We start from the raw sequence: 23,394 nt of genomic DNA on the forward strand, positions 1-23,394 counted from the left end.
CTGAGGCCACACTCACCTTTCCAGCCCTGAAGACATCTCTTCACTAAACTCTGAGCTCTCACTACTGCCTGGAAAAGGAACACAGGTCAATGAGCACAACGGCCTCACAGAAGAGGGGCCCGTCCTCCCGGGTCAGGCCCCTGAGCTCACAGAAGTGCCATAGAAACTGCTTCGCACATTGGGAGCCTCGATGTACTCGAGTTTTTGCTGCTGCTTGTTCTAACTCTGCTCTGGGAGGGTCAAAGAACCACCCCATCCCACTGTTCCAGGCAGGTCCGCTACTACCTTCCCACTGCCCCCGAGGGCCGCAGCTAACTGCCCACTGGCCCGCTGGGGTCTGGGTCTTCAGGCTTTCTTCTGGGCCTGACCTGGCTCCACCACTGCCTCCCTTCTGGCCCACATGAAGCCAGGGCTAGAACAGGCCTCACCTGGTGAGGCCAAATGAGCACCTCTTCCTCTTCCACAAGGGTCAGGGCTTGACTAGACGCTGGTCACAGCGCAGGTACCTGGCATTAGACAGAAGCCTCAAGGGAGAGCCCCTGCACACCCCTGGCCAGTGGGGTCACAGAGAGGGGCTGGGTCCCACCGTTTTGCTACCTATTTCTCCTTCAGGCCTGTCCCTCTGGGCTGAATGGGTGACTCTGCTTCTCCCAGGCTCTCTAAGCCCTCTTGAAGGAGAGACTTTCTCCTGTCACCCAAGCATCCACGCGCAATGCTTCTGGACTGTCTCTCAGACCTCAGAGGCTCTGAGGTTCAGTGCTCTTTGCCTGAAAGAGCACCGAGGCCGAGCACTGGGAAAGCAGGAGGGAGGGGATCCCAGGCCCCTTGGCATCTGTCTGAGTAATGGCCCTCATCACAGAGGGGAGGACCAGCCCAGCTCCCAACAGGGCACATGCACACATGGCCACTTAATCAGGGCTTTTGGCCCCAAACAGAAAACCAGTTTCAATTCCCCAACTTGAGGAGCCGGGAACCAAACAACCTTGTGATCTCCTGTCTGGACGCTGGACAGCTCTGCATCTGACTCCGTTTTCTGTCTCAGGAAGAGCAAGGCCTGGACTCAGACACAGCTCAGAAAGTTTTCTGGACATAAAACAGCTGTTCTGCTGAGTGCTGTTGGGCCGGCATTCCCCAGAGGGCATTCCTCAGAACCCAGTCCCATTCCAAGGAAGAGGGTCCCATGACCAAAGAATGTGGACAGTGTGGACTCTGATGCCTTCTTAGAGGACTCCTCCCACCCACCAGCACAGCCGCATCTCTGGGAAGAAATCTGCACACCTTTGCTCAGCCCAGCCTTTCCCCACGCATGACCTGGAACTCTTCTCCCAAGGCGCACCTCAGAACCCTGGACACATTGTCCAGAGCCGTCGTATAACCCTGATTGGCTCCAAACAGGATGACCTCCTCTGAGGACAGAGGCAGACACAGAACATGCTTGTCAGAATTCCAGGGCGTGGGAGACGGCGACCCCTGGACTCATATTGCCCACGCCCTCTGAGACTGACTTGCTTTCACAGGGACGTGGGAGTGATTCCTGCCTGTTTCTCCTGTCCCCTCCCGCCCCCTGCCCTGGGCCCTCTGCCCTGCAGTCCTCACAAAATCAACTCCCAGCTCGGCAACTGGTCTAACCACCAGCTGTGGGAGGACTCCCTGCTAAGGGAAGCTGACAGACACACAGACACACAGACCACAAAGGCATAGGCACACTGAAAGGCAACGGGCACCAGAGAGAGCACTGGCCTGATGGCAGTATTAACAGGATGGTGCCCACCTGTCTCAGCTGACCTGGGCACTGCAGGGGTACGGACCTACAACCAGAGCTCAACACCAGCCTGAGTCCTAATGTCAAGTTCTTCCTATCCCAGCCTCAGCAGCACAATTTCTGTCTCTTCTGTTGCCATAGCACCATGTCTGGCTGACACTCAGTGATGCAATTTCATCCCTGAACATCAGCTTTTCATCCTCCCTCCTTCTAGCTCCCATTGTGAAGACAAGTACGCAGTGAGAACCCTGTAGCCACCCAGCTACCCTCCCTGGCAGCCTCTCCTGCTTTGCCCTGCAGGGCCCTGTGGGTCATGATCCCTTAGGGACAGAAGCCTGACTGTGGTCCAGTCTGGTCTAGGGAGTTGCCAGCCAGTAGCAGCTGGTCTCAGGAAAGGGTTTGGCTGCTTTTTCTACCTGCCTGCCATGCCACCAGCAGGATGACGACAGATCCAGGGCTCTTCATGAAGCCCACGAGGCTAGGAGATAAGGGTTTCCCTGGCTCTGGGTGGTTCCTGCAGGCAGCCACCTCTGTAGGGAGGTGAGGGGCCACTGGGTCCCCCAGAATGATAGCGCCACTGGGCATGGCACAGTGACACAGAGACAGACACGGAGCACACACTGGGCCTACAGCCCACCAGCCTATCATGTGCAGGCCGGAGACGCTTACCTAGGGAGAGTCCATTGGTGACAGCAGAGGAGGAGGTCAGGGCCAGGCCCCTTCGGGGGCTGCGGGACTCAAGGACACTGTCGTCCAGTAGGTGCCTTGCTTTCTCCGATGGGAATGTCGCACTTTTACTCTCAACTACACTCAACTGACACATCATACTGGAAAACGGAAAGGAAGAAAGAAGGCAAAGCTCCTTATCTATGGAGTGACAGTGGTTACACCTGCCTGGGGGCCAGAGCAGATGGTGCAGCTGCAGGAAAAAGGCCTCCACCCAGAGCCATGGTGTAGCCCAGGCTCTGTCCTCTCTCATGCCATGACCTTGGGCAAGTCACATCCTTTCTCTGAGCCTCAGTTTCTCCATCCATCCAATGGGGATAACGATACTTGCCCTGCCTGTCTCCCAGGTGGCTATGAGGCTCGAGTGAGCAGATGCTGCTTCTGAGTGATGAGGCCGCACAGGTGAGTGGCAGTGGGCCTGTGGCCAGGATGTCTGCTCCTGGAGTCACACGCACCTGGTCCAGGCCCTTGCTCCGATGTTTTTCCACCATTGCAAGGAACTTCACCTTGTTGAACCTCATTAGACTCATTCTCAAAATATGTAATAATAGCACCCACCTCAGAGGCCTGCATGTGGGGACTCAGGGAGATCATGCTTGACAGGCATGTGCAGAGTGTCTAGCACAGAGGGCTGCTTAACACTCAGAGAGCAACTCTTTCTCCTCCAGCCTTGGAGCTCCTCCAGGACCTGCCTGGGCTGGGCTGAGGCTTGTGCCTTGGAAGTGGTAGATAGGTAGGTAGGTAGGTAGGTAGGTAGATAGATAGGTAGGTAGGGAAGGAGGAAGGGAGGGAGGGAGGGAAGAAGGAAGGAAAGGAAGGAAGGAGGAAGGGAGGGAGGGAGGGAAGAAGGAAGGAAAGGAAGGAAGGAGGAAGGGAGGGAGGGAGGGAAGAAGGGAGGAAAGGAAGGAAGGAGGAAGGGAGGGAGGGAGGGAAGAAGGGAGGAAAGGAAGGAAGGAGGAAGGGAGGGAGGGAGGGAAGAAGGGAGGAAAGGAAGGAAGGAGGAAGGGAGGGAGGGAGGGAGGGAAGAAGGAAGGAAAGGAAGGAAGGAGGAAGGGAGGGAGGGAGGGAAGAAGGAAGGAAAGGAAGGAAGGAGGAAGGGAGGGAGGGAGGGAAGAAGGGAGGAAAGGAAGGAAGAAAGGAAGGAAGGAAGGGACTCATCTGTTCGGAAGCCTCTGCCTAATGCCCTGGAGACACAGGCACAGTTGCCCCAGCCATGCCGAGGATTCACGCATGTCCCCCAGCTATTGGGCCCCACAGGGCTGATGAGCCAGCAGGTTCACTGCTCTGTAGGCAGATACCATGAGAAACTGAACACCGCCCTGGATGACAATCACTGGTGTCCACTGGACTTTGGGGTTTTTCCATGAGTCATTAACTGGGCTTGGGCAAATTCTCTGGAATGTCACTGCTACTTCCCTGCCCTTCCCTGCACCCTTCCTCCATCAGCTGCTGAGCCTGAGACACCTGTCAGCGGTGTGGAGTCAGTGCTGCCACAGTGCCCCTCAGCTCTTCCCAAGCTCACACCAGCCTCAGGAAAGTGCACTGGCCAGGATTCCAAGGGCTCTCATCAGCAACTCCCAGAACAGGGCAGGGGAGGGACCCAGTCAGCAAGTGTTTCCCTGCACTGTGCCCAGGCCCACGTGCAGGACGGTCTGAAGCCCGGGGGGAGGGCTTGCTCAGTCACCCACTTGTTGCCTAAGCTGTGGCTCTTCCTGTGTCTGGGGACTGGAGGTGTGGGGAGGCTGCCAGCAACAGACGTATCAGGACAGGTGGGCCTCCGGCTGAACCTCGCAGAACCAGAGCCAGCAGAGGGACCTGCAAACAGAGCAGAGAGAGCAACAACAGGGGTTATGATGGGAGGGTGAGGGGCTGCGCAGGCTGGGTTGGGGTGTGGAGGCGGTCCCCGGTTTGGAGTACGGCAACTGGCCCAGCTGTCACAGATGGGGCAAGGTTCATAGGAGCCCTGTAGCTTCTTACTCATTAGATATCGATCCTTCACTCTCCATACAGTAATTGACTCCCAAGGCTGACAACCAACTCTCAGGATGGTCAACGTCCTGCTGTGCATGGCACCCCCTGGCCAAAGGGAGGGCACCATGGATGGACATGGGGATAAGCAGCCTAGTCTTGGCCCTGCTTCCCCATGGCATGACTTATCCAAGGACACCCAGCTGGTGAACAGAGGTGAGACTTCAAAGTGTGTCTTCTAGGCCGGGTGTGGTGGCTCATGCCTGCAATCCCAGCAATTTGGGAGGCCAAGGCAGGCAGACCACCTGAGGTCAGGTGTTCGAAACCAGCCTGGCCAACATGGTGAAACCTCGTCTCTACTAAAAATACAAACATCAGCCAGGTTTGGTGGCGCACACCTGTAATCCCAGCTACACGGGAGGCTGAGGCAGAAGAATCACTTGAACCCGGGAGGTGGAGGTTGCAGTGAGCCGAGATGGTGCCACTGCACTCCAGCCTGGGCGACAGAGTGAGACTCCGTCTCAAAAAAAAAAAAAAAAAAAAAAAAAAAAGTGTGTCTTCTAACACCAAGTCCATTTCCTTACCCCTGAGCTCTTATACAGCTACTTTCTGGTCTCTGTGTACTCATTAAAAACAAAGGGGCAAGAGCACAGCTAGACAGATAGGGTTCAGATCTTAGGTCTTTCATGTGCTACCTGGGGCCATGGATAGGTTACTGAACTTATTCCTTGAGCCTCAGTTTCCTCATCTGAAAAGTGGGAATGATTCAACTCACCTTGCAGGTGGTCAGAAGAAGTCCATGAGGTAATGTTCGCAGACTTTCATAGTTTTTAGCCCTCATACTTAATTTATTATGGTAATTATTACCATGTCCTTCTCAACCCAGTCATGGGGCTAACAGGTCACCAGAGCCAGGGAGTTAGGGGGTGCAAACCTCACTGCACTCAATACACAAAGACTGAGGCCGAATCCTTCATGCTGGCCACATCTTCAGCTATGTCTGGAGGAATGTGACCCTGGCCACCGTGGCACTCTTTAGTTTGTCTGGCTTGCGAAGGGAGATCTTTAAGGGAGGTGACTCCAAAGGCTCGCCTAGCTCTGGCTATCTGGGCCAGGCACCAGGGGTGGTTGCTGCCAGCTGAGTGCTCACTTCCCATGAATTGCCTCCTCTGCCGTCCCTTCTCCTTCCCAACCCCACTCTGCACAGGCACCTTCTCCTTCATCTGCCCCCACCAATCCCTTTATTAGGCCTTAGCCAATTTTCTGATTCTCAATAACATTCCAACATGTCACTTCTTTCCTTAGTGCCCCCAGGCAACTCCAAGACCCCAAACCTTTCCAATGCTGCCACTCTTTACTTCAGTGACAACACTGGTTGTCAGGTGGGACCTCTCTCACAGCCACCCTTGCAGTGGCCACGCACACCTCCATTCACACTGGCCTTCCTGCCAGGCCGGGGCCCATCTCTTCTCTCAGGTCCTACCCATCTCCTCTGAGAATTCACTGCCTCACTTTCCCCTTCTCTCTCTGACTCCTTCCCCCAGCCTATAGGCAAGCTCTAGTCTCTCTTTTTCTGTGAGCCAAGGTCCTTCACTGGGTCTTTTCCCAGCAAATGGAGGTCTGCGCTCCTCTAGTCACTCAGCTCTGACTTCTGTACCTAATGACACGTCCACTGACCTCCTTCTTGCCAAACCAATGAAGGCTTGTCAGCATCTCCCAGAGCCCTTAGTACCTGGTGCTTGGGGTCACTCCTTCTCAACATGCCCTCCTTCCTTGGCGGGCGCTATGCCACACTCTCCTGCTTCTCCCTGTGCCTCTTCAGTCTCTGTCACCACCTCCTCTATGAGCTCCTCCTCCTCCTCTAACACCCTTCATGCTGGAGTTGTCTACACAGGCTTCCCTCTTCAGCTCCTGTTTTTTATTTGATTGGATAGCCGATGACTCTTAAATCTTGACTACAGTCCTCTTTTCTTCTTCTTCTTCTTTTTTTTTTTTTTTTTTTGAGAGGGGGTTTGGCCCTGTCACCCAGATTGGAGTGCAGTAACGCTATGACGGCTCACCGCAGCCTCAACCTCCCCGGCTCACCGGCTCAAGCAACCCTCTCACCTCAGCCTCCTGAGTAGCTGGGACCACAGGACGGTGCCACCAGGCCTGGCCCAGTCCTCTTTTCTGAGCCTGAGACCCATATATCCACCTCTTGGCACTATCCCTCCATCTGCCCTTTCTTAAGATGCACCAAGTGCAGAACAGCTGAGGCTGAGCCTGCAACTCCTTCTTCTGTTTCCAGCCTCGGCTGGAGGCATTGTGTGTTACCCAGTCGCCTGGCCTGGGATGGGAGCCTGCCCTCGGCTCCCCCCACACGGCAACGTGCCTCTTCTCTCCTCCCTTCCCTCCTCACTTGCTGCACAGGCACCAGGGCCTCCAGACTCTGCACAGCCCCTCCCTGCCCACTTCTCTTGTCACTGACTGGTCTGGGCCCCCATATTTTATTGTCTTCCTGCCTCCAGTCTGATCTTCTAAAATCTAACCCAAGCACAGCTTCACAAGTATTTGAAAAACGTGAAGCTGACCATGTCACCGCCTTGCTTGAAACCATCCATGACATGGTGTTCAAAGTTCTTCCTGACCTGGCCATTTAGGCCAATCTTAAAATCCCGATGGAGGCCAGGCACAGTGGCTCATGCCTGTAATCCCAACACTTTGGGAGGCCAAGATGGGCAGATCACGAGGTCAGGAGATCAAGACCATCCTGGCTAACATGGTGAAACTCTGTCTCTACTAGAAATAAAAAAATTAGCCGGGCATGGTGGTGGGTGCCTGTAGTCCCAGCTACTTGGGAGGCTGAGGTAGGAGAATGGCGTGAATCCGGGAGGTGGAGATTGCAGTGAGCCCATATCACGCCACTGCACTCCAGCCTGGGCGACAGAGTGAGACTCCATCTCAAAGAAAAAAAAAAAAAAAAAAAATCCTGATGCAAAAGAAAAGGAATAAAGTAGCCAAGACTATTCTGAAGAAAAACAGTGCAAGACTTGCCCTACTGGATGGCAGAACAAAACCTAAAGCAGTAGTACTTAAACAGTGTGGTACGAGGCATGGATGCAGACACAGTTCAGTGACTACAAACTGAGAGCCCGACCTGCTTCCTGATGGTGGTGGCATTACCAGTCAGTGGGGAAAGGAGGAACTTTTCAGGATGGGGGCAAAACCACTGGGTTTCATGCGGAAAAAGACAAAATTAGAGTCCTGCCTTATGTTAAGCAAGTGGATTAATGTGACAAATGTGAAACGCAAAACTACTGGGAAAAAAATAGGAGACAACCATTATAATCTTGCAGAAAGGGAAGAAAGAAAAAACACAAATCCTAAAGGAAAAGGTGAATAAATCTGACAACATTTAAATGTCTGTACCAAAACAACCAACCAAAAATGACATCAAAATCAGTGTTAAAAGGTGAGTCATAGTGTGGGAGAAGGTATGTGTCACCCCTAAACCAACACAGGATTAGCTTTCAGATATACAGAGAACTTCAAATATCTTTAAGAATGGGCAAACCACACAGAGAGAACAAGCAAAAGATATGAAAGGCATATCCAAGGAACAGAATCTCCAAATGGCCAGTAACAATAAGGAAAGACGCTTAACCCCACTGGTAATAATGGAAATGCAAATGAGAGCAAAAGGAGGTATCTATTTATTCCAACAGATGGTAAAAAACAATAAAAAATTTAGCTTGACAATGTATTGCATTGGCAGAGGTGGAGTAACAGGAACTCTAGTTTGGGGCTTATATGCAGGTAAAATATTTGGAAAGCAATGAGCAATGCTGAATAAAGGAAGATTCCCCGCCTTTTATACCTGGTGATTCTAATTTAGGTTTTTACTCTAGAGAAACTCTTGCATATATACATGGGGAGCCACATATATGAGGATGCTCAAGGTGGCATTGTGCGTCATTGCAAAAAAGCTGAAACAAGCTACATGCCCATCAGTAGGGAAATAGATACATGAGCTGTGGTTTATTTAGTCAACAAATTTTACAAAGAGAAGACGACACTGCATCTACAGGTATCAATATAGATAAATCGTAAAAACTTAAGTTTCAGCTTGGGCAATATAGTGAAATCCCATCTCTAAAAAAAAAATACAAAACCTAGCCCAGTATGGTGGTGTGCACCTGCAGTCGCAGCTACTCAGGAGGCTGAGGTGGGAGGACTGCTTGAACCCAGGAGGTGGAGGTTGAAGTGAGCTGATAACATGCCACTGCACTCCAGCCTGGACAACTGAGTGAGACCTTGTCTCAAAAAACAAACAAACAAACAAACAAACCCCAAAACTTATGTTAAGTAGAGAGAGTAAGTTGTAAAATAATGTTTATGGCATTATGCCACTTAGGTCAAATTTTTTTTTTTTTTTTTTTGAGACGGAGTCTCGCTGTGTCCCCCAGGCTGGAGTGCAGTGGCGCGATCTCGGCTCACTGCAAGCTCCGCCTCCCGGGTTCACGCCATTCTCCTGCCTCAGCCTCCGAGTAGCTGGGACTACAGGCGCCCACAACCGCGCCCGGCTAATTTTTTGTATTTTTAGTAGAGACGGGGTTTCACCGTGGTCTCGATCTCCTGACCTTGTGATCCGCCCGCCTCGGCCTCCCAAAGCGCTGGGATTACAGGCGTGAGCCACCGCGCCCGGCAGGTCAAATTTTTAAAACACACAAAACAACAGTATATATGTTTACACATAAGTATGCAGTAAAACGCAAAACCTGCACAAGAATAATGCAAATCAGCACAGCAGTTACCTGTAAGGAGGAAAGGGAAATGATGCAGGATGGGGGTAAGGGGCCTTCCCTCCATCTGTAGTATTATTACTTAAAGAAATATGTGGTGAACCTGGCAAAATGTTAACTGCTGCTAAATACGGATGGTGGGGACAATGGGTATTCCCTATGCATTAACTATTTCATTATTTAAAGTGAGACTACTTTAAAAATAGTGGTCACCTACTCTGTGCCAGGTGCTGTGCTGGAATCTCCATCTGCCCGTCCAGATTTGTCCTCCACCCTTCTCCACCCTGTGCCATGGACCAGCGGGCTGCACATGGGGCTAGGTCAGTGGGCTCCCTGGCTCCCTCTGGCTCCTCACTGGCTTAGGCTGATGGGGAGCAGGCTGGGGCACTGCCTCCTCTGGCTCCCTCCCGGCGGAGTCACTCCTGAGAGGTGGCAGTCTGTTTCTAACCCTGGGGTACTGAGCTGTCCTTTGGGGTCCCCATACTCTGCCCACATCTTTGTAAATACCCCATTCTGAAACTCTCTTCCAACCACCCAACTTGAGTGTGTCATCTGTGTTTGCCTTGACCCTGTAGTGCCTTCACATTTAGTCCACACAGCACTCCTCTGAGGTCTATATTATTAGCTTCAACTTGCAAGTAGAGTAGTAGAAGCTCAGTGGGTAGGCATCAAGCATGTGTCTAGGACCTGGCTGGCGATGGGGTTAGGTTCAAGTCTAGGCCTTGTGAGTGCATGGAGCAGACACCTGGGACCACCTGCCAGGCACCTTCTCAGGAAGCACATTCTCCTCCCACTGATGTAGACAGGGGAGGCAATGCCAGTCCAAAGCGGCCTTGCCTGTGGCCCCAGCTGATGGGTCTACGAGTGGACACCCTCCCCAGGACTTTTGGATTTGAGCCTAGAAAGCATTAGAGGACAATCTCTGTTTGATGAATGAGAAATAAGGATGGCCATGTTTCCCTGCTTGTGGTGAGGGAATCTGATCTGTGGTGACAGAAAAGGAAAGTAACCTCACTGAGTGAGGCCACAAAGCAAGGTGGAAGAGAGGTCTGTTTCAGTTGTTCCTGACACCCAGTGTATCCCTGGCCTGGCTGTTCAGCCCTCCTTGGTTTCTGTGAGCCAATGGTTCCTTTTTTTTTTTTTTTTTTTGGAGACAGTCTTGCTCTGTCACCCAGGCTGGAGTGCAGTGGTGCCATCTTGGCTCTCTGCAACCTCCACCTCCTGCATTCAAGTGACTCTCATGCCTTAACCTCCCAAGTAGCTGGGATTACAGGCAAACGCCACAATGCCTGACTAAATTTTTTTTTTTTTTTTTTTTTTTTGTATTTTTAGTAGAGACAGGTTTCTTTAGTAGAGACGAGGTTTTGAGACCCTGTTGGCCAGGCTGGTCTCAAGCTCCTGGCCTCAAGTGATCCACTGATCTCAGGCTCCCAGCCGGAATTGCAGGCATGAGCCACTGCACCCAACCCAATGGTTCTTCTTTTGGTTGAAGTCAGCCAGTCTGTCTTTGTTGCTGCAGTTCAAAGAACCTTAACAAAGAGACCCCACCACCCGACACTGACTCTTGGCGCAGCTGCCTAAATAAATTAGCTTGATGGCAGGAGAGAGGGGAGGCTCTCTGAGGCCCCAGTTCCTGCTTTTCAGATGGCATCTCAAGAACAGGATCTGACAGACCAAGCCACAATAATGGAACTGGAGAGGTGTGACTCTAAAGCAAAGGTTCTTGGCCGAGACTTCACAAACCCAGGAGAGGTGTATGGAAGGCCTTTGAGGTGTACAGAGGACTGAAAGTGCAGCTAAGCTTTTGTATGTGTGCATTTTCCTGGCAAGGGATTCCATGTGGTCATCAGCTTCTCTGAGGCTTGGGAGGATCACGAGGTCAGGAGTTCAAGACCAGCCTGGTCAATATGGCGAAACCGTCTCTACTAAAAAATACAAAAAATCAGCCAGGCATGGTGGCACACGCCTATAGTCCCAGCTACTCAGAAGGCTGAGGCAGGAGAATCACCTGAACCCGGGAGATGGAGGTTGCAGTGAGCTGAGATTGCGCCACTGCACTCCAGCCTGGGTAACAAAGTGAGACTCCATCTCAAAAAAAAAAAAAAAAAAAAAAAAAAAAAGAGGCTCTAATTCTTAACCAAAGAATGTATCAGAACCATCTGGAGAGAGTGTTAGAAATGGAGTTTCTTGGGCCCACCCCTGGAGACTGATTTTGTGGGCCACAGGTGGGTCTGGGCATTGCCGTCAGCCAAAGCTCTCCAGGTGATGCGGCTGTGCAGCCCGGGGAAGAAACTCTGCTCGAAGCGCTGCAATGCAGGCAGGCTCTGTTCCGAAAGAAACATCTCGTGCAGTTGTCCCAGAGAGGAAAAGGAAGAATGAAAACCATCCTGCTTTGTTTTGGTTTTGCACATATTGCTCAAGAAACGAATCCATGTAGAGGGTGGATCTTGCCTTGTTTATCAGCAGCCGTGTGCAAGGGATTACAGTCTCACTGCCTGAGTCACTCTGGCTCCCACCCTGACTCAGAAAAGTGTTTTCTGAAGGTCAAATTGCATTGCTCCTCCCTTGTGGTTTGGAGTGGACTCCAAGGCTACCTGGTGTTGTGGTAGTAACAATCATGATGACAATTACAACCTAATGAGATGCACCCGGCGCCGTGCTCTGTACCTGTGCCACAACACTTGAGGTGGAAACTCTTAGTAGCCCCATTTTACAGATCCGAAAGTGGGGCTTACAGAGCTACAACACGCTGGAGGCAGGACTTGATCCCAGGTGTGCGGCACTCTTGTGGTGGCTGGGGAGGAAGGCTAACTGTTCAGAGGTCAGGTGCTGGTCAGAACACGAGGAGGGAGGAACACGGTGGCCATATCTGAAGTGATCTAGTAAACAGGAGACACTTCCTCCAGGAAGTCTGTAGTGGGTAAGACCCAGTTACTACCCTTGAGGAAAGGAAGGTGATGGGAATTAGCATCTATTATGCACTGTGTGCCAGACTTGAGTAAACACTTCAAAGTCCTGTTCTTTGACTCCTATGAGGTTAGTAACTTTTATCACCGCCATTTTAAAGGAAGGCTCAGAGGCACTCTGCAGTCACACAGTTGGAAGCTCCAAGTCTCTTCTGGTAACTTCTTTTGGCCCTTCCTGTTCACTCTTGCCTGACTCCTTTTCCCATCTGTCTCCATGTGCTTCCTGCCTCTAGCTCCGATTCCCATGCTCAGTCTCTCCCAAACCCACTGGACTTGCCCTTGGTCTCTTCCATTCAATTCTTGACTCTCCCTGCAGGACTAGGCCTGGATCTGCCCCCTCTTCTTTCGGCTATGGATGGCCCTGGGAGGCATGCCTGGCCTCAGATGCCCCTTGACCCAACTGGAGGAAGGGTGGGGGGCCCAGCAGAAGAGCCTGCAGCTTCCCTGGGCGCCGTTTCAAAGCTGATGCTGCTCCCCCTGCTCTGGGTCTCAGCTCCTCCCCTCTTCTGCATTGTTGACCAACAGCCTGGGTCTGACGCGGAAGCAGAAGAATTCCCATTCAACTGGGCCCCAGGGATGGGGGGCCTCTCTGCCAGTAAATGACACCCTCTGCTACTGAAAGGCCTCATGTGCTTGCCCTGCCAAGCCTGGGGTGGCCACCACGTGACAGCACCAGCGACACGTGTCTTCTGGGACCGCTTGTGAGCTGGGTGGCTGGCAAGTTTGTTTCTCCATGTCTCGGGGCAGGGGCAAGGGTGTGGGTGGTCATAATGCACCAGGGCTCTGGGCTGGCTGAGCAGAGTACAGTTCCTGCTGCCAGCCCCGATATGGCACGGACAGCTGGAAAAACTGACCATGTGGCTTGACTATCTCAGAGGATTGCTCCGTTTTTCCTCAGCATAATTTTTCCATGAATAATCTTTAAAGCTCTTTAAGTGGCTGTTTCTTTAGCAGTTTTATTGGAACATATGAGAACTGACAGTCTCTGTGGGGAACAAGATATCATGTTGAAAAAAAATCTGGTTTTCATTACATTTCTTTCAAGAAAGCAACAGGCTGCCCAACAGACCACTCATTGATTGGAAGAGAAAGGAGCCCGGAGCCTCTGAACAACGGCCTTGGAGTGGACAGGATGATGAAGAGTGACGGCAAAGACTCAGGATCTGAAGGCACACAGGCCTGGGCCCCCACCTGTGTCTGCCACTTGCAGGCTAAGTGACCTTGGGCAAGTCACCTCACACCTCTGAACCTGAATTCTACATCTGCGAAACAGGAATGGTGACCCTGACTGACAGCCTCCCTGTGAGGAATAAACCATACAGCATCCCTCCCTCCTTCATGTGACCAACTTTTCCTGAGCCCTGACCTTGGGCCTGCCCCCGGGGCAGGAGCCGGAGATACTACACTGGATTAGAAAGATGAGTTTCTAGTCAAGTGTGGGAGAGAGAGAAGTAGCCAGGTCATTAGACCAGGAGAGACATCTACTTTTACATGAGAATAGTAACAATAATAAATACGGTAAAGGCAACAACTATACCAATAATATAACTACAACAATAACGATGGTAATAATGACAGTAGCTAATGTTTACTGAGCATCTACAAAGTGCCAGGAACTGTGATAAATGCTTAGTACACCTGATCTTATTTAAGCCTCACATTAACACTGCCATGCAAGTACTGTTGCCATCTTACTTTTAGGATGTAGAACTGGACGAGGGAAGAGTTCAGGAACTTGCCCGGGTGAGCAGTCAGTGAACAGGATAGCCCTGAGCACGGTGCACGTGAGAACACAGAGGGGACCCCTGGAGGGTCTGATGTCCAGGCAGGTGCAAGAGCTCCAGCAGGAGCAGTGATGGATGCAGACAGAAGAGCATGTGCACAGACTTGGGGTGACAGAGAGCCGGGCCTTTGAAGAAGCCTGGAGTTCAATGAGGGGAAGGTGTAGAGATTTTTAGGAAGGGGCACTGATGCATTCAGATGTGTACCCTAGAAAGTTTGCTTTGGTTGGAGAGCAACTGGATGTTGCTTGACACCAAGACTTGACACCACAGGCTGGGGGTATGGAGGGAGGGGGACTTGAGGTGACCGTCAGTGGAGTGGTATCCTTGGTACTGTCAGGTTTTGGGGACATGATGAGAAGTTCATTTTGGGATTGATGTCTGGAGGCCACTGGGTAGATGAGGAAGACATGTGTTTGGGACGGGAAGCCTCGTTCCCACGGATTTCCAGCAGCATCCAAGTGGCCTGCCTGGGACAGCACTGCCCTATTGAAGCAGCCTGGCAGCCCTGCTGCCGCTCACAGAGGCACTTTCCAAGTATCGCACATCGGAAATTAATGGGAGGCAGCTGTGGCAGAAGGGAAACTACTCAGCTTGGAGTCACAAGACTTGGGTTCCAGTCCAGCCTCTGCCCCACGCTGAGCTGGGATCTCACAGTCAGGTCTCATCCTTCGGAGCCTACGTTTTCTCATTGGAGAAGGGGGCTTGACAACTGTGCAACTGGGTGCTCTTGCAGGTACACTCTGAGCCTCTGGTGCACAGGGTGACTTTTGCCTAATGTGAAGGGGGCTCAGTGTCCTCAGTGTCCCTCCTGCCCATGCTGAGAATCCGGTTCCCAAGGACTCAGGCCCTCTCCAGGTCTGCCAGACCCTGTGTCTTTCCAGGACACCGGGGCCCCTCTGCACAGAAAGTCTGTGTTGAAACCCTTCTCTGGCCAGGTTTCACAGTGGAGCCTGGGAGCTGGTCATTTTCACATTCACACACATTGTTTCTCATACATGCAGCTCTCACGAGTTCTCCCTGACAGCCAAGAGCTGTCTCACACATCACTCAGAGGGCTCAGTTCATTTCCTTTTCTTTTTTTTCTTGAGACAGGGTCTTACTCTGTCATCCAAGCTGGAGCACAGTGGTACGATCATGGCTCCCTGCAGCCTCCACCTCCTGGGATCAAGCGATCTCGCCTAAGCCCTGAGGAGCTGGGGTTGTGGGCACGCGCCACCATGCCCAGATAATTTGTATACTTTTGTAGAGATGTAGTTTTGCCATGTTGCCCAGGCTGGTCTTAAATTCCTAGGCTCAAGCGATCCTCCTGCTTCAGCTTCCCAAAGTGCTGGGATTACAGGTGTGAGCCACTGCACCTGGTTGACCTTGATCATTTCTTTCTGCAAATGGCATCCAATCACCCATCCTAGGGCAGATTCCTAGGCCACGGGGAGCACGGAGCAGCAGATGCTGGGGCAGCGTGGAGCAGCAGATGCTGGGGGAGCTGCTGGTACTCGTGAGGAGCTGGGCCGCATCCAGGCAGGGAGTTGGCCAGAGGTGGGTTTGAGTCTCACCTCTTCTGCTTGACCTTGACCTTGACGTGACAGATGGGAGACTCCAAGAACAAAGGAGATGTGAAATCCAAGAGTAATGGGCCACAACTGGCCTCCTATCCCTGGAGCTCCTCACAGAGGGCCCCTCCTGCCCATCCTTTCTGAAAATATAAACAGGCAGATAGAGTATGTTTCTGGAGAGAAGAGCATGTGCAGAGGGGGCCTACCCCTTGCCCCTGGGACTCTTTTTCTACTCACACATAGTTGGGGGGGGGTCTCCACAGACCCCCTGGGGAGGTTGAACTATGTCTCTAGCAGTCAGGAGACCCAAGGGAGCTGCTGTGCCTTACTCAGGCCTCACGAGGCCCAACGACTGTGCTAGAAGACAGTGGTGGCCACAGGCAGGTCTGCTGTGCTCACAGGTCTGTTAGAATGAGGCCTCCTATAGACCGAGGTGGCCCGTGTGAGGAAAGCTGGCCGAGTTGAGGGCTGGAGGGGACCCAAGCATCAGGAAGCTGGCAGTGGGCACCAGACTTTGTGGGAGGCATGGAAGGGGCTGCAGGGGTCCCCCAAATAGACTTGCATCTGCCTGGGTCAAGGGACTTGTGGAATCTCTGAAATACCCATGAAAGTGCCTGGGAGAAGAAGCATCAGTGATATCAGCTGCCAGCTAGAAGGCCCTGTGAAATGGTTTGCCCCCTCCAAATCTCATGTTGAAATGTGATTTCCAGTGTTGGAGGCAAGGCCTGGTGGGAGGTGACTGGATTGGGGGGCAGATCCCTCATGAATGGTTTAGCACCATCCCGTTGGTGATAAGTGAGTTCTCACTCAGTTCACGTGAGATCTGGTTGTTTAAAAATCTGGGACCTCCCCTCTCCTCACCCCTGGCTCTCTTGCTTCTGCTCTCACCATGTAACATGCTTGTTCATCCTTCACTTTCTGTAAGCTTCCTGAGGACCTCACCAGAAGCCAAGCAGATGTTGGTGCCAAGCTTGTAAAGCTTGCAGAACTGTGAGCCAATGAAACCTCTTTTTAAAATAAATTACTCAGCCTCAGGTATTTCTTTATGGTGATGCAAGAATGGCCTAACACAGAAAATAGGTACTAGGAGTAGGGTATGAATTAGTACATTTGCATTACTATAATGGGATACCCGAGGCTGGATAATTTATGAAGAAAAGAAGTTTAGGCTGGGCATGGTGACTCATGCCTGTAATCCCAGGACTTTGAGAGGCCAAGGTGGGCAGATCACCTGAGGTCAGGAGTTCAAGAGCAGCCTAGCCAACATAGTGAAACCCATCTCTACTAAAAAGACAAAAATTAGCTGGGCATGTAATCCTAGCTACTCAGGAGGCTAAGGCAGGAGAATCACTCGAACTCAAGAGGCAGAGGTTGCAGTGAGCCCAGATCACGTCACTGCACTCCAGCCTGGGTGACAGAGCGAGACTCCGTCTTTAAAAAAAAAAAAAAGAAAGAAAGAAAAGAGGTTTAACTGGCTCATGGTTCTACAGGCTGTAAGGAATTATGTTGCCAGCATCTGCTTCCAGTGAGGGCCTCAGGAAGCTAAGGCACAAGCCACCATGCCTGGCTAATTTTTTTTTTTTTTTTTAATTTTAACAGATGAGGTTTTGCCATTTGCTCAGGCCAGTCTCAAACTCTACTCTGGGCTCAAGCCATCTGCCTGCCTCAGCCTCCCAAAGTTCCAGGATTACAGGCGTGAACCACCACGCCTAGCCCCTACACAAGATTTGCAGGGGAAACATACTCTCTCTGCCCGTTTATATTTTCAGAATGGATGGGCAGGAGGGGCCCTGCATGAGGAGCTCCAGGGATAGGAGGCCAGTTGTGGCCCATTACTCTGGGATTTCACATCTCCTTTGTTCTTGGAGCCTCCCATCTCAGCAGCCTGTCACGTCAAGGTCAAGCAGAAGAGGCGAGACTCAAACTCACCTCTGGCCAACTCCCTGCCTGGATGTGGCCCATATCACCCTATGCTCCAATTACCACTGTATCCTCTCCCCCAGTTGCTGCAGGCCAAAGAGATGGAGAAAGGCCTAGGGAGGGAGAAGGGCCAAACATCCCTGCTCTCTTGCCACAAGCAGCCAGGCCTGAAGCACCCCAACTAGGCTGAGACAAGGAGATTAGACTTAATGTCAGATCAGGTTTTGAGTTCTGATTCTTACATGGAAGTTGCCTTCTGAGGACCAACTGGGGACAATGTGTGTCTCAAAAGTGACTGCAGGAAAGTCAAGGACATGCCAATGTAATGCTTACTTGCACTGTACGGATACATGGAGCTGCAGGGACAGAGCCCAGAGGCTGTCCAGAGCCTTGGGCTTGGCAGCTGGTTCTGCCACTTCCTCAGTGCATGAGGCTGGGTGAGCCCCTGCATCTTCACCTGTAGAATGGGGATGACACTGGCCCCACTTCGCAGTGTCTGTGTCAGGGTCACTGAGTGAGTACATGAGAATACTTACGATGGTGCCCAGCAGAGAGTACATGCTCAGTGCAGCTCAGCTGCTATAACTGGTATTATGCAACTCCTGGAGTCTCTGTTTCCCTCCCGTGGAACAGCTGAGGTGCTGGCTTTAAAACCTATCCACAAAGTCTTTGATGCTGCTCCCATTCAGTGGTAGGGTCTACGTCCCTCTCCTTGGATCTGCAGGCCTTCGTGACTGCCCTGAGCAGCAGAGTGCGGCAGCAGTAAGGCTGCGTGACTTCTGAGGCTGGCTCATAAGGGCTCGGTGATGCAGGTTCTACCCTGCTCTCCTTGGCCATTTGCTCTGGGTGAAAGCCAGCTGCCCTGCAGGAGGCTGTTGATACTGAAGCTGCCACACTGTGAGTGGGAGGCCACAGGTAGGTGTTCCACGGCCCCCACTTGTAGCCCCAGCCCCATCTGGCAGCAAGCACTGAGCATGTGAGTGAAGATGGCTCCAGGTGACTCCAGCTCCAGCCCCAGCCCTGTTCAGCTTCCTGACCCACACAGTCTATGCATGTAATAAAATGGTTGTTTCATGCCCTTAGGTTCTGGGGTGGCTCGTGAGCGACAGCAGTACTGGTATGCTGGTGACTGCCCCAGCGGGAGCTCCCTCTGTCCCCCAACCAACTCCCCAATGTCTGGACGGCACCAGAGCCTGCTTGGGCGGCCGCGAGCTAACACTCTCAAGAGGTGAGTGTATGCCAGGCGCTGGGCTAAGGGGACTTCCCCAGAGACCCTGTGAAGTATGTCTGTGTGAAGATTCCTATTCCTATTTCTCCAATAGGAAAACAGACTTAGGGGGATCAAACCAACGGCCCAAGGGTCTACAGCTAAGAACTGCTGGAGCCAGGCTCTGAACTGAGCTCTGCCTGACTCCAGAGGTGGTTTCTACCACCAGGCAATACAACAGGGAGACACACAGGTGTGTCAGAGAGCAGTCCTCACAGTGCGAGCACAGAAACCAGAGGCCAAGGCCGAAGATTTTCCTGGACTCGCGGTGCTGCCCAGGAATCTTCCGAGAAAACCTGTCAGTTGGTAAAGCCACGTGGAGGCGGGACTAACAAAATCTGGAAATGTCTTCACCAGTTCCAAAGTACACACAAACATTACTTGCCCTCTCTGGGGGTCAGCGTTCTTTATGATTTTTTTCTCTCCAGGAAAATATTAGTTCATTTATAGAAACTAAACATTACATGTGGAGGGAAAATGGAAAACGTGGCATTCTTGGCCTTTTTTTCTCCACAGACACAGAAACTGAGAAGGTTTCTCCATTTCCTTTCTCACAGCCTATTTGTTGGTATGGATCTGCCCACACATTCATTCTGCAGCGGTGGAAAGTGGGGGCCAGCTCTCTGTGGGGGGCAGGACCATCCCAGAGACAAAGGGCAGCCTCAGCCCACAGACCATTTCGGACGTGAATCAAGGCCTCAGAGGGCGAGACCTGGGCCGCTGTCAATGCCAGGGCAGGTGGGCTGGGTAGAGGGGTAGAGGTGCGGGCGCTGCCTAGAAGAGGGCCAGAGAGACCGTGTGTCACATTGGTCTCGCCCCTACTGCCTCCTTTCAGTGTGCCCATCCTTGCCCCTGGCAGTTTTGCTGCCTGTTTCCCCCACTAAAATGTGAACTTTGGGGGGTAGGTTCTTGCCTTCTCTCATTGGGCACCTGGCTCACAGCAAGCCCTTGGCCCGGAAGTCTTGGGTGAATGAACGAATGAGCATGTCTTAAGGCCTCTCCTTGACAGGTGTGGGGGGATGTGCCTACTGGAAAGGGCACCGAGCTGAAGCCTAAACCCCCTCCTGAGGAGCCGGGGAAGCCTGCGTTCCTCCCATTCCTGGGACTGCAAGAGGCACATTCCTGTCCCTGAGTCTGGTCGGGCTCCTGCCACGCAGCTCAGTCTGGCTGCCAGGTCCAGAAAGGCCTCCCTGGAGCTGCCCCTCTGGCTCCACCTCCCCAGGACCCCAGGCTGCCCCACAGCTGCAGCAGCGCCCGCTCTCCGTCTTATGAGGCTGCTAGTGGGAAGCTGGGACCCCCGAGTGTGTCTGAAGCCTTCCAGGCACTCCTCGATCCTCTGGTGATCAATGAAAAGCTTCACATCCTGCTTCCAGGGCTGAAGCCAGGGATTTGGAAAATTGGTCGAAAAACACTCCTATAAGCTGGGGCTCGCTCTGCTGTGGAAAACTGCCGGCATCAGCATTTCTCCCAAGGCTGTGCCGAGTCAGCAGCCGGCCCACTCTGGAGCTGCCTCCGAGGACCAGGTGCCTACAGGACCCTGTGAGGAGCTTGAAGAGTTGTGGCTGATGGAGGGATTTCTGTCCTGGGCTCTAGGAATTCTAGACTGGGCCCTTCCTCAGGGGGCTTTCAGTCTGGCAGGGCAGACAGACATAGGCAAATAAGCACACAGCTAACTGTGCCATCACTGCAGAGGGAAGCGCCACGAAGGGGCATGAGGGCCAGTTGCGGGAAGGAGCTGGGGCTAGCATGTGCCTGTAAAAACCAGATAGTAAATAGTTCAGGCTCTGCAGGCCACAGGGTCTTTGTCCCAACCACTCAACTCTGCCACTGCTGCATGAAAACAGCCACAGGCAATATGTCAACCCAAGAGGGGTGGCTGTGCCCATATGAAAACAGAGGGCGGATTTGTCCCCCAGTTTGCCAGGGCCTGGTTGTTACAGGGCCTGACCTGATCGGGGTGGGGGTGATAGTGGGGAGAAGGCTTCCCCGGGGCAGGGATGTTTAGATAAAAGCTGCAGGCTGATTCAGTGATGAATCACAGAATCAGGCAGAATCACAATATTGACAATTATGACAATCACATCACCACGATCAAGTTCCACCCACCACATGTGTTCTGTGCTGGGCACTGTGCTAACAACACAACCCTGTGAAGGAGGGAGACTTCATGTCCACTTTACAGATGGAGACACTGAGGCTTGGCAGTATGCTGAGTAGTCTGTTTGCACAATTCGGTTGCATTTTTTGCCCCGCCCACTTGCCACTTCTGGTCGGGGGAGGCTGCCCCCTGAGATGCATCTCCTGGACCCTTTGCCCCTAGCTTTCTACTGGATTTGGCCAAGGAAAGGCTCTGGCAGCAGACTGAGGGCTGGAGGAGAGAGAGGCCAGGGATTTCTCTCTGCTCCCTCCTGCTTCCCCCTCCCTGCCCACAGACCCTGCACAGCCAACCACCCTCCAGAACTCAGCCATCCCTGGGGTTGGTAACACTTCTTCCCCATGCCCTTCAGCCTAGGACTCCAACCTCCACAGGACCCTGGGCCGGCCCATGGGTGCCTCGCCATGCTTTACTGGTTCTGTTCATTAAAGTCTCTTCATGTGAACCATCTGGGGTCCATTCTGTCCCCTGCCAGGGCTCTGATGCTGGAGGTTGGCTGGCTTGCTGGTTTCTGCTCTCACATGGCTAATAAACAACAGAGCCAAGTAGAGGTGTGGGTGGATCGTGGGAAAGGAGGCTGTACCTGAGGAGGCTGGGCCAGGGCTGGCTCCTGGCTCCTCAGCTGACTTCCAGGACAATCAGGGGTCAAAAGAGGCCAGGAAGTGCAGTGCCTCCTTTCCTGCCTCAGGGCCAAGTGAGTGACCCCATTCTTGAGGCCCCCAATTAGCACTTTTAGTTGTCTAAGACCAGCTCCAGGTCTGCAACCTCCTGGTCTTCTCCCTAACCTTAGCAGGGGGAGCCAGTGTTGCTCAGTGCAGACCTGGGCTGGGGGCTGGGGCTGAGGCTGAGGCGGAGGCAGGGCCCTGGGCTCTTCCTCAGGGAGGAGATAGTGGGGCAGATGGTGGTGAAATGAAGGGACCAGCTGGGTCAGATAGATGCCTGGAGGGGAAGAGGAAGCCTCTGTTGCCATTGCCCTGGCAGGAAGCAGCCTGCAGGCGTGTTGAATGGCTGGTGCTAGGGAGAGCCAGACTGGCAGATGAGGGCTTGGGCTGGAGGTGAGGCTGGAGGCACCAGGGAGGAGGGGGGCCCTCTGAGCCTCAGTCATGAGGCTGCAGCACCAGGACCCCCTCCATACTTGGACCAGTGTACACCAGAGGCCCACCCAGAGCTGCAGCCTGGCTCTTCATCCACCCATCTATCCACCCACCCACTCACCCATCCATCCTTCTCCTCCAAAAACCCTACGAAAATTGAGCATCTACAAAAGGCAGGCATGATGCCAGGTGTGAAGATTTAATGAGGAATGAGTCAGGCCCAGTGACCAGACAGAGAATAATGACAAGTTGTGGTGAGTGCCATAAAGAAGTCGAGAGCTGAAATAAAGGCCGCCCTGAGCCCAACAGGATGAGCAGCAGCAGACCACGAAAACGAGGGGAAGAATGTCTAAGGCTCGAGCGAGGGGCCCGGGGAGGAGAACTTCACAGAGGCCTTGCTCCTCTCAGGCAGAGGTGAGGCTAGGATGTGGCCTGTGGATGGCCAGAGCCACTAGGGAGAGGCAGAGTTGGCTCAGGCCAAGGTGAACACCACCCTGGGCCTGACCCTGGGCCCTCCCACCTCTCCCTGCTCAGTGGCTCCAGCATGGAATCAGGCAGCAAGAAGGGGCACTGGGAGGCGAGTGTTCCAGAGCTGTCTGAAGAGCAACAAGTGTGGCATGGAGACTTCTTGGCATTTAGAGAAGTCCAGGGATGTGGCTCATCCTGTACGGCTATTGAACTGAAGAGGCTGCAAAGGCCAAACAGGCCTCTTAGTCACACTAATTTGGAGGGGACTCAGAAGGACAGACCACCACTTCCATTTTGCTCCAGAATTCTGGCACTATCTCCCAAAGCAATAGGCTAGTCTTTGCTAGCATTCCTTCTGTAGCTCTAAACAACTGCTGTCTCCTACAGTCTTCTGATAGGAACCCTGCCCTGCTCCCTCCCCCTCCCCCACAGGTCAGGTGTAGGTGACTGAGCATCTAAAAGGAGCAATGCTGACCGAGGGGGAAGGTGCTCTAGAATGTCAGAGATGACAAAGTAGAGACAAGACCAGCACTAGGAGCCTTCCTTCTGGCCACCCTTGCTGGGGGCACCTGCCACATATGGAAGGCAATGGATTTGGAAGACTGCAAGAGATATTTTAATACTGGGCTTATGGAAACCCTGTGAACATCAAGTTTCCGCCAGGACTGTCTTGAGGTATAGATAACAGCATTTCCAGAGGCCTCGAGAATCAACCAGCATGTCTCTCTAAGATACCAGACCCGAGGGGTGCTGGAGGCAGGGTCCGGCTTGTACAGTGCAGCCAGGAGAGGCTGGAAAAGGCAAGCAGCCCGGAGTCCCCCCAGGAATCGGGGCAGAGCCTTACTGGGTGGGGCTCATGAGAGGCTGCCATACTGGCCCTATGGGCTCTGTGGTCCTGTGTCCACCAGGAGCTGTTACAGAGGTTGGCCTGGCACCAGAGAGTGAGGAGA

At 52.8% G+C, this 23,394-nt stretch overlaps 2 protein-coding genes across 19 annotated transcripts in view; both read right to left on the reverse strand.

Annotated features, from left to right (window-relative positions):
* GARNL3 (GTPase activating Rap/RanGAP domain like 3) overlaps positions 1 to 23,394 on the reverse strand; it is a 598,754-nt gene that overhangs the window by 198,821 nt on the left and 376,539 nt on the right. The window lies entirely within an intron of this gene.
* RALGPS1 (Ral GEF with PH domain and SH3 binding motif 1) overlaps positions 1 to 23,394 on the reverse strand; it is a 309,219-nt gene that overhangs the window by 25,244 nt on the left and 260,581 nt on the right. For 10 of the 18 annotated variants that reach the window (XM_050760032.1, XM_050760030.1, XM_050760034.1 and 7 more), the window contains 3 exons: positions 4,177 to 4,303; positions 2,432 to 2,589; positions 17 to 68 (listed from right to left, as the gene is read on the reverse strand). In XM_050760032.1, coding sequence (XP_050615989.1) covers positions 17 to 68; positions 2,432 to 2,589; positions 4,177 to 4,303 — 337 coding nt within the window. The other 8 variants (XM_050760039.1, XM_050760038.1, XM_050760036.1 and 5 more) reach the window with 4 other exon arrangements.

This window comes from Macaca thibetana, chromosome 15 (assembly GCF_024542745.1).
Source record: "Macaca thibetana thibetana isolate TM-01 chromosome 15, ASM2454274v1, whole genome shotgun sequence".
In the NCBI taxonomy this organism is placed as follows: domain Eukaryota; kingdom Metazoa; phylum Chordata; class Mammalia; order Primates; family Cercopithecidae; genus Macaca; species Macaca thibetana.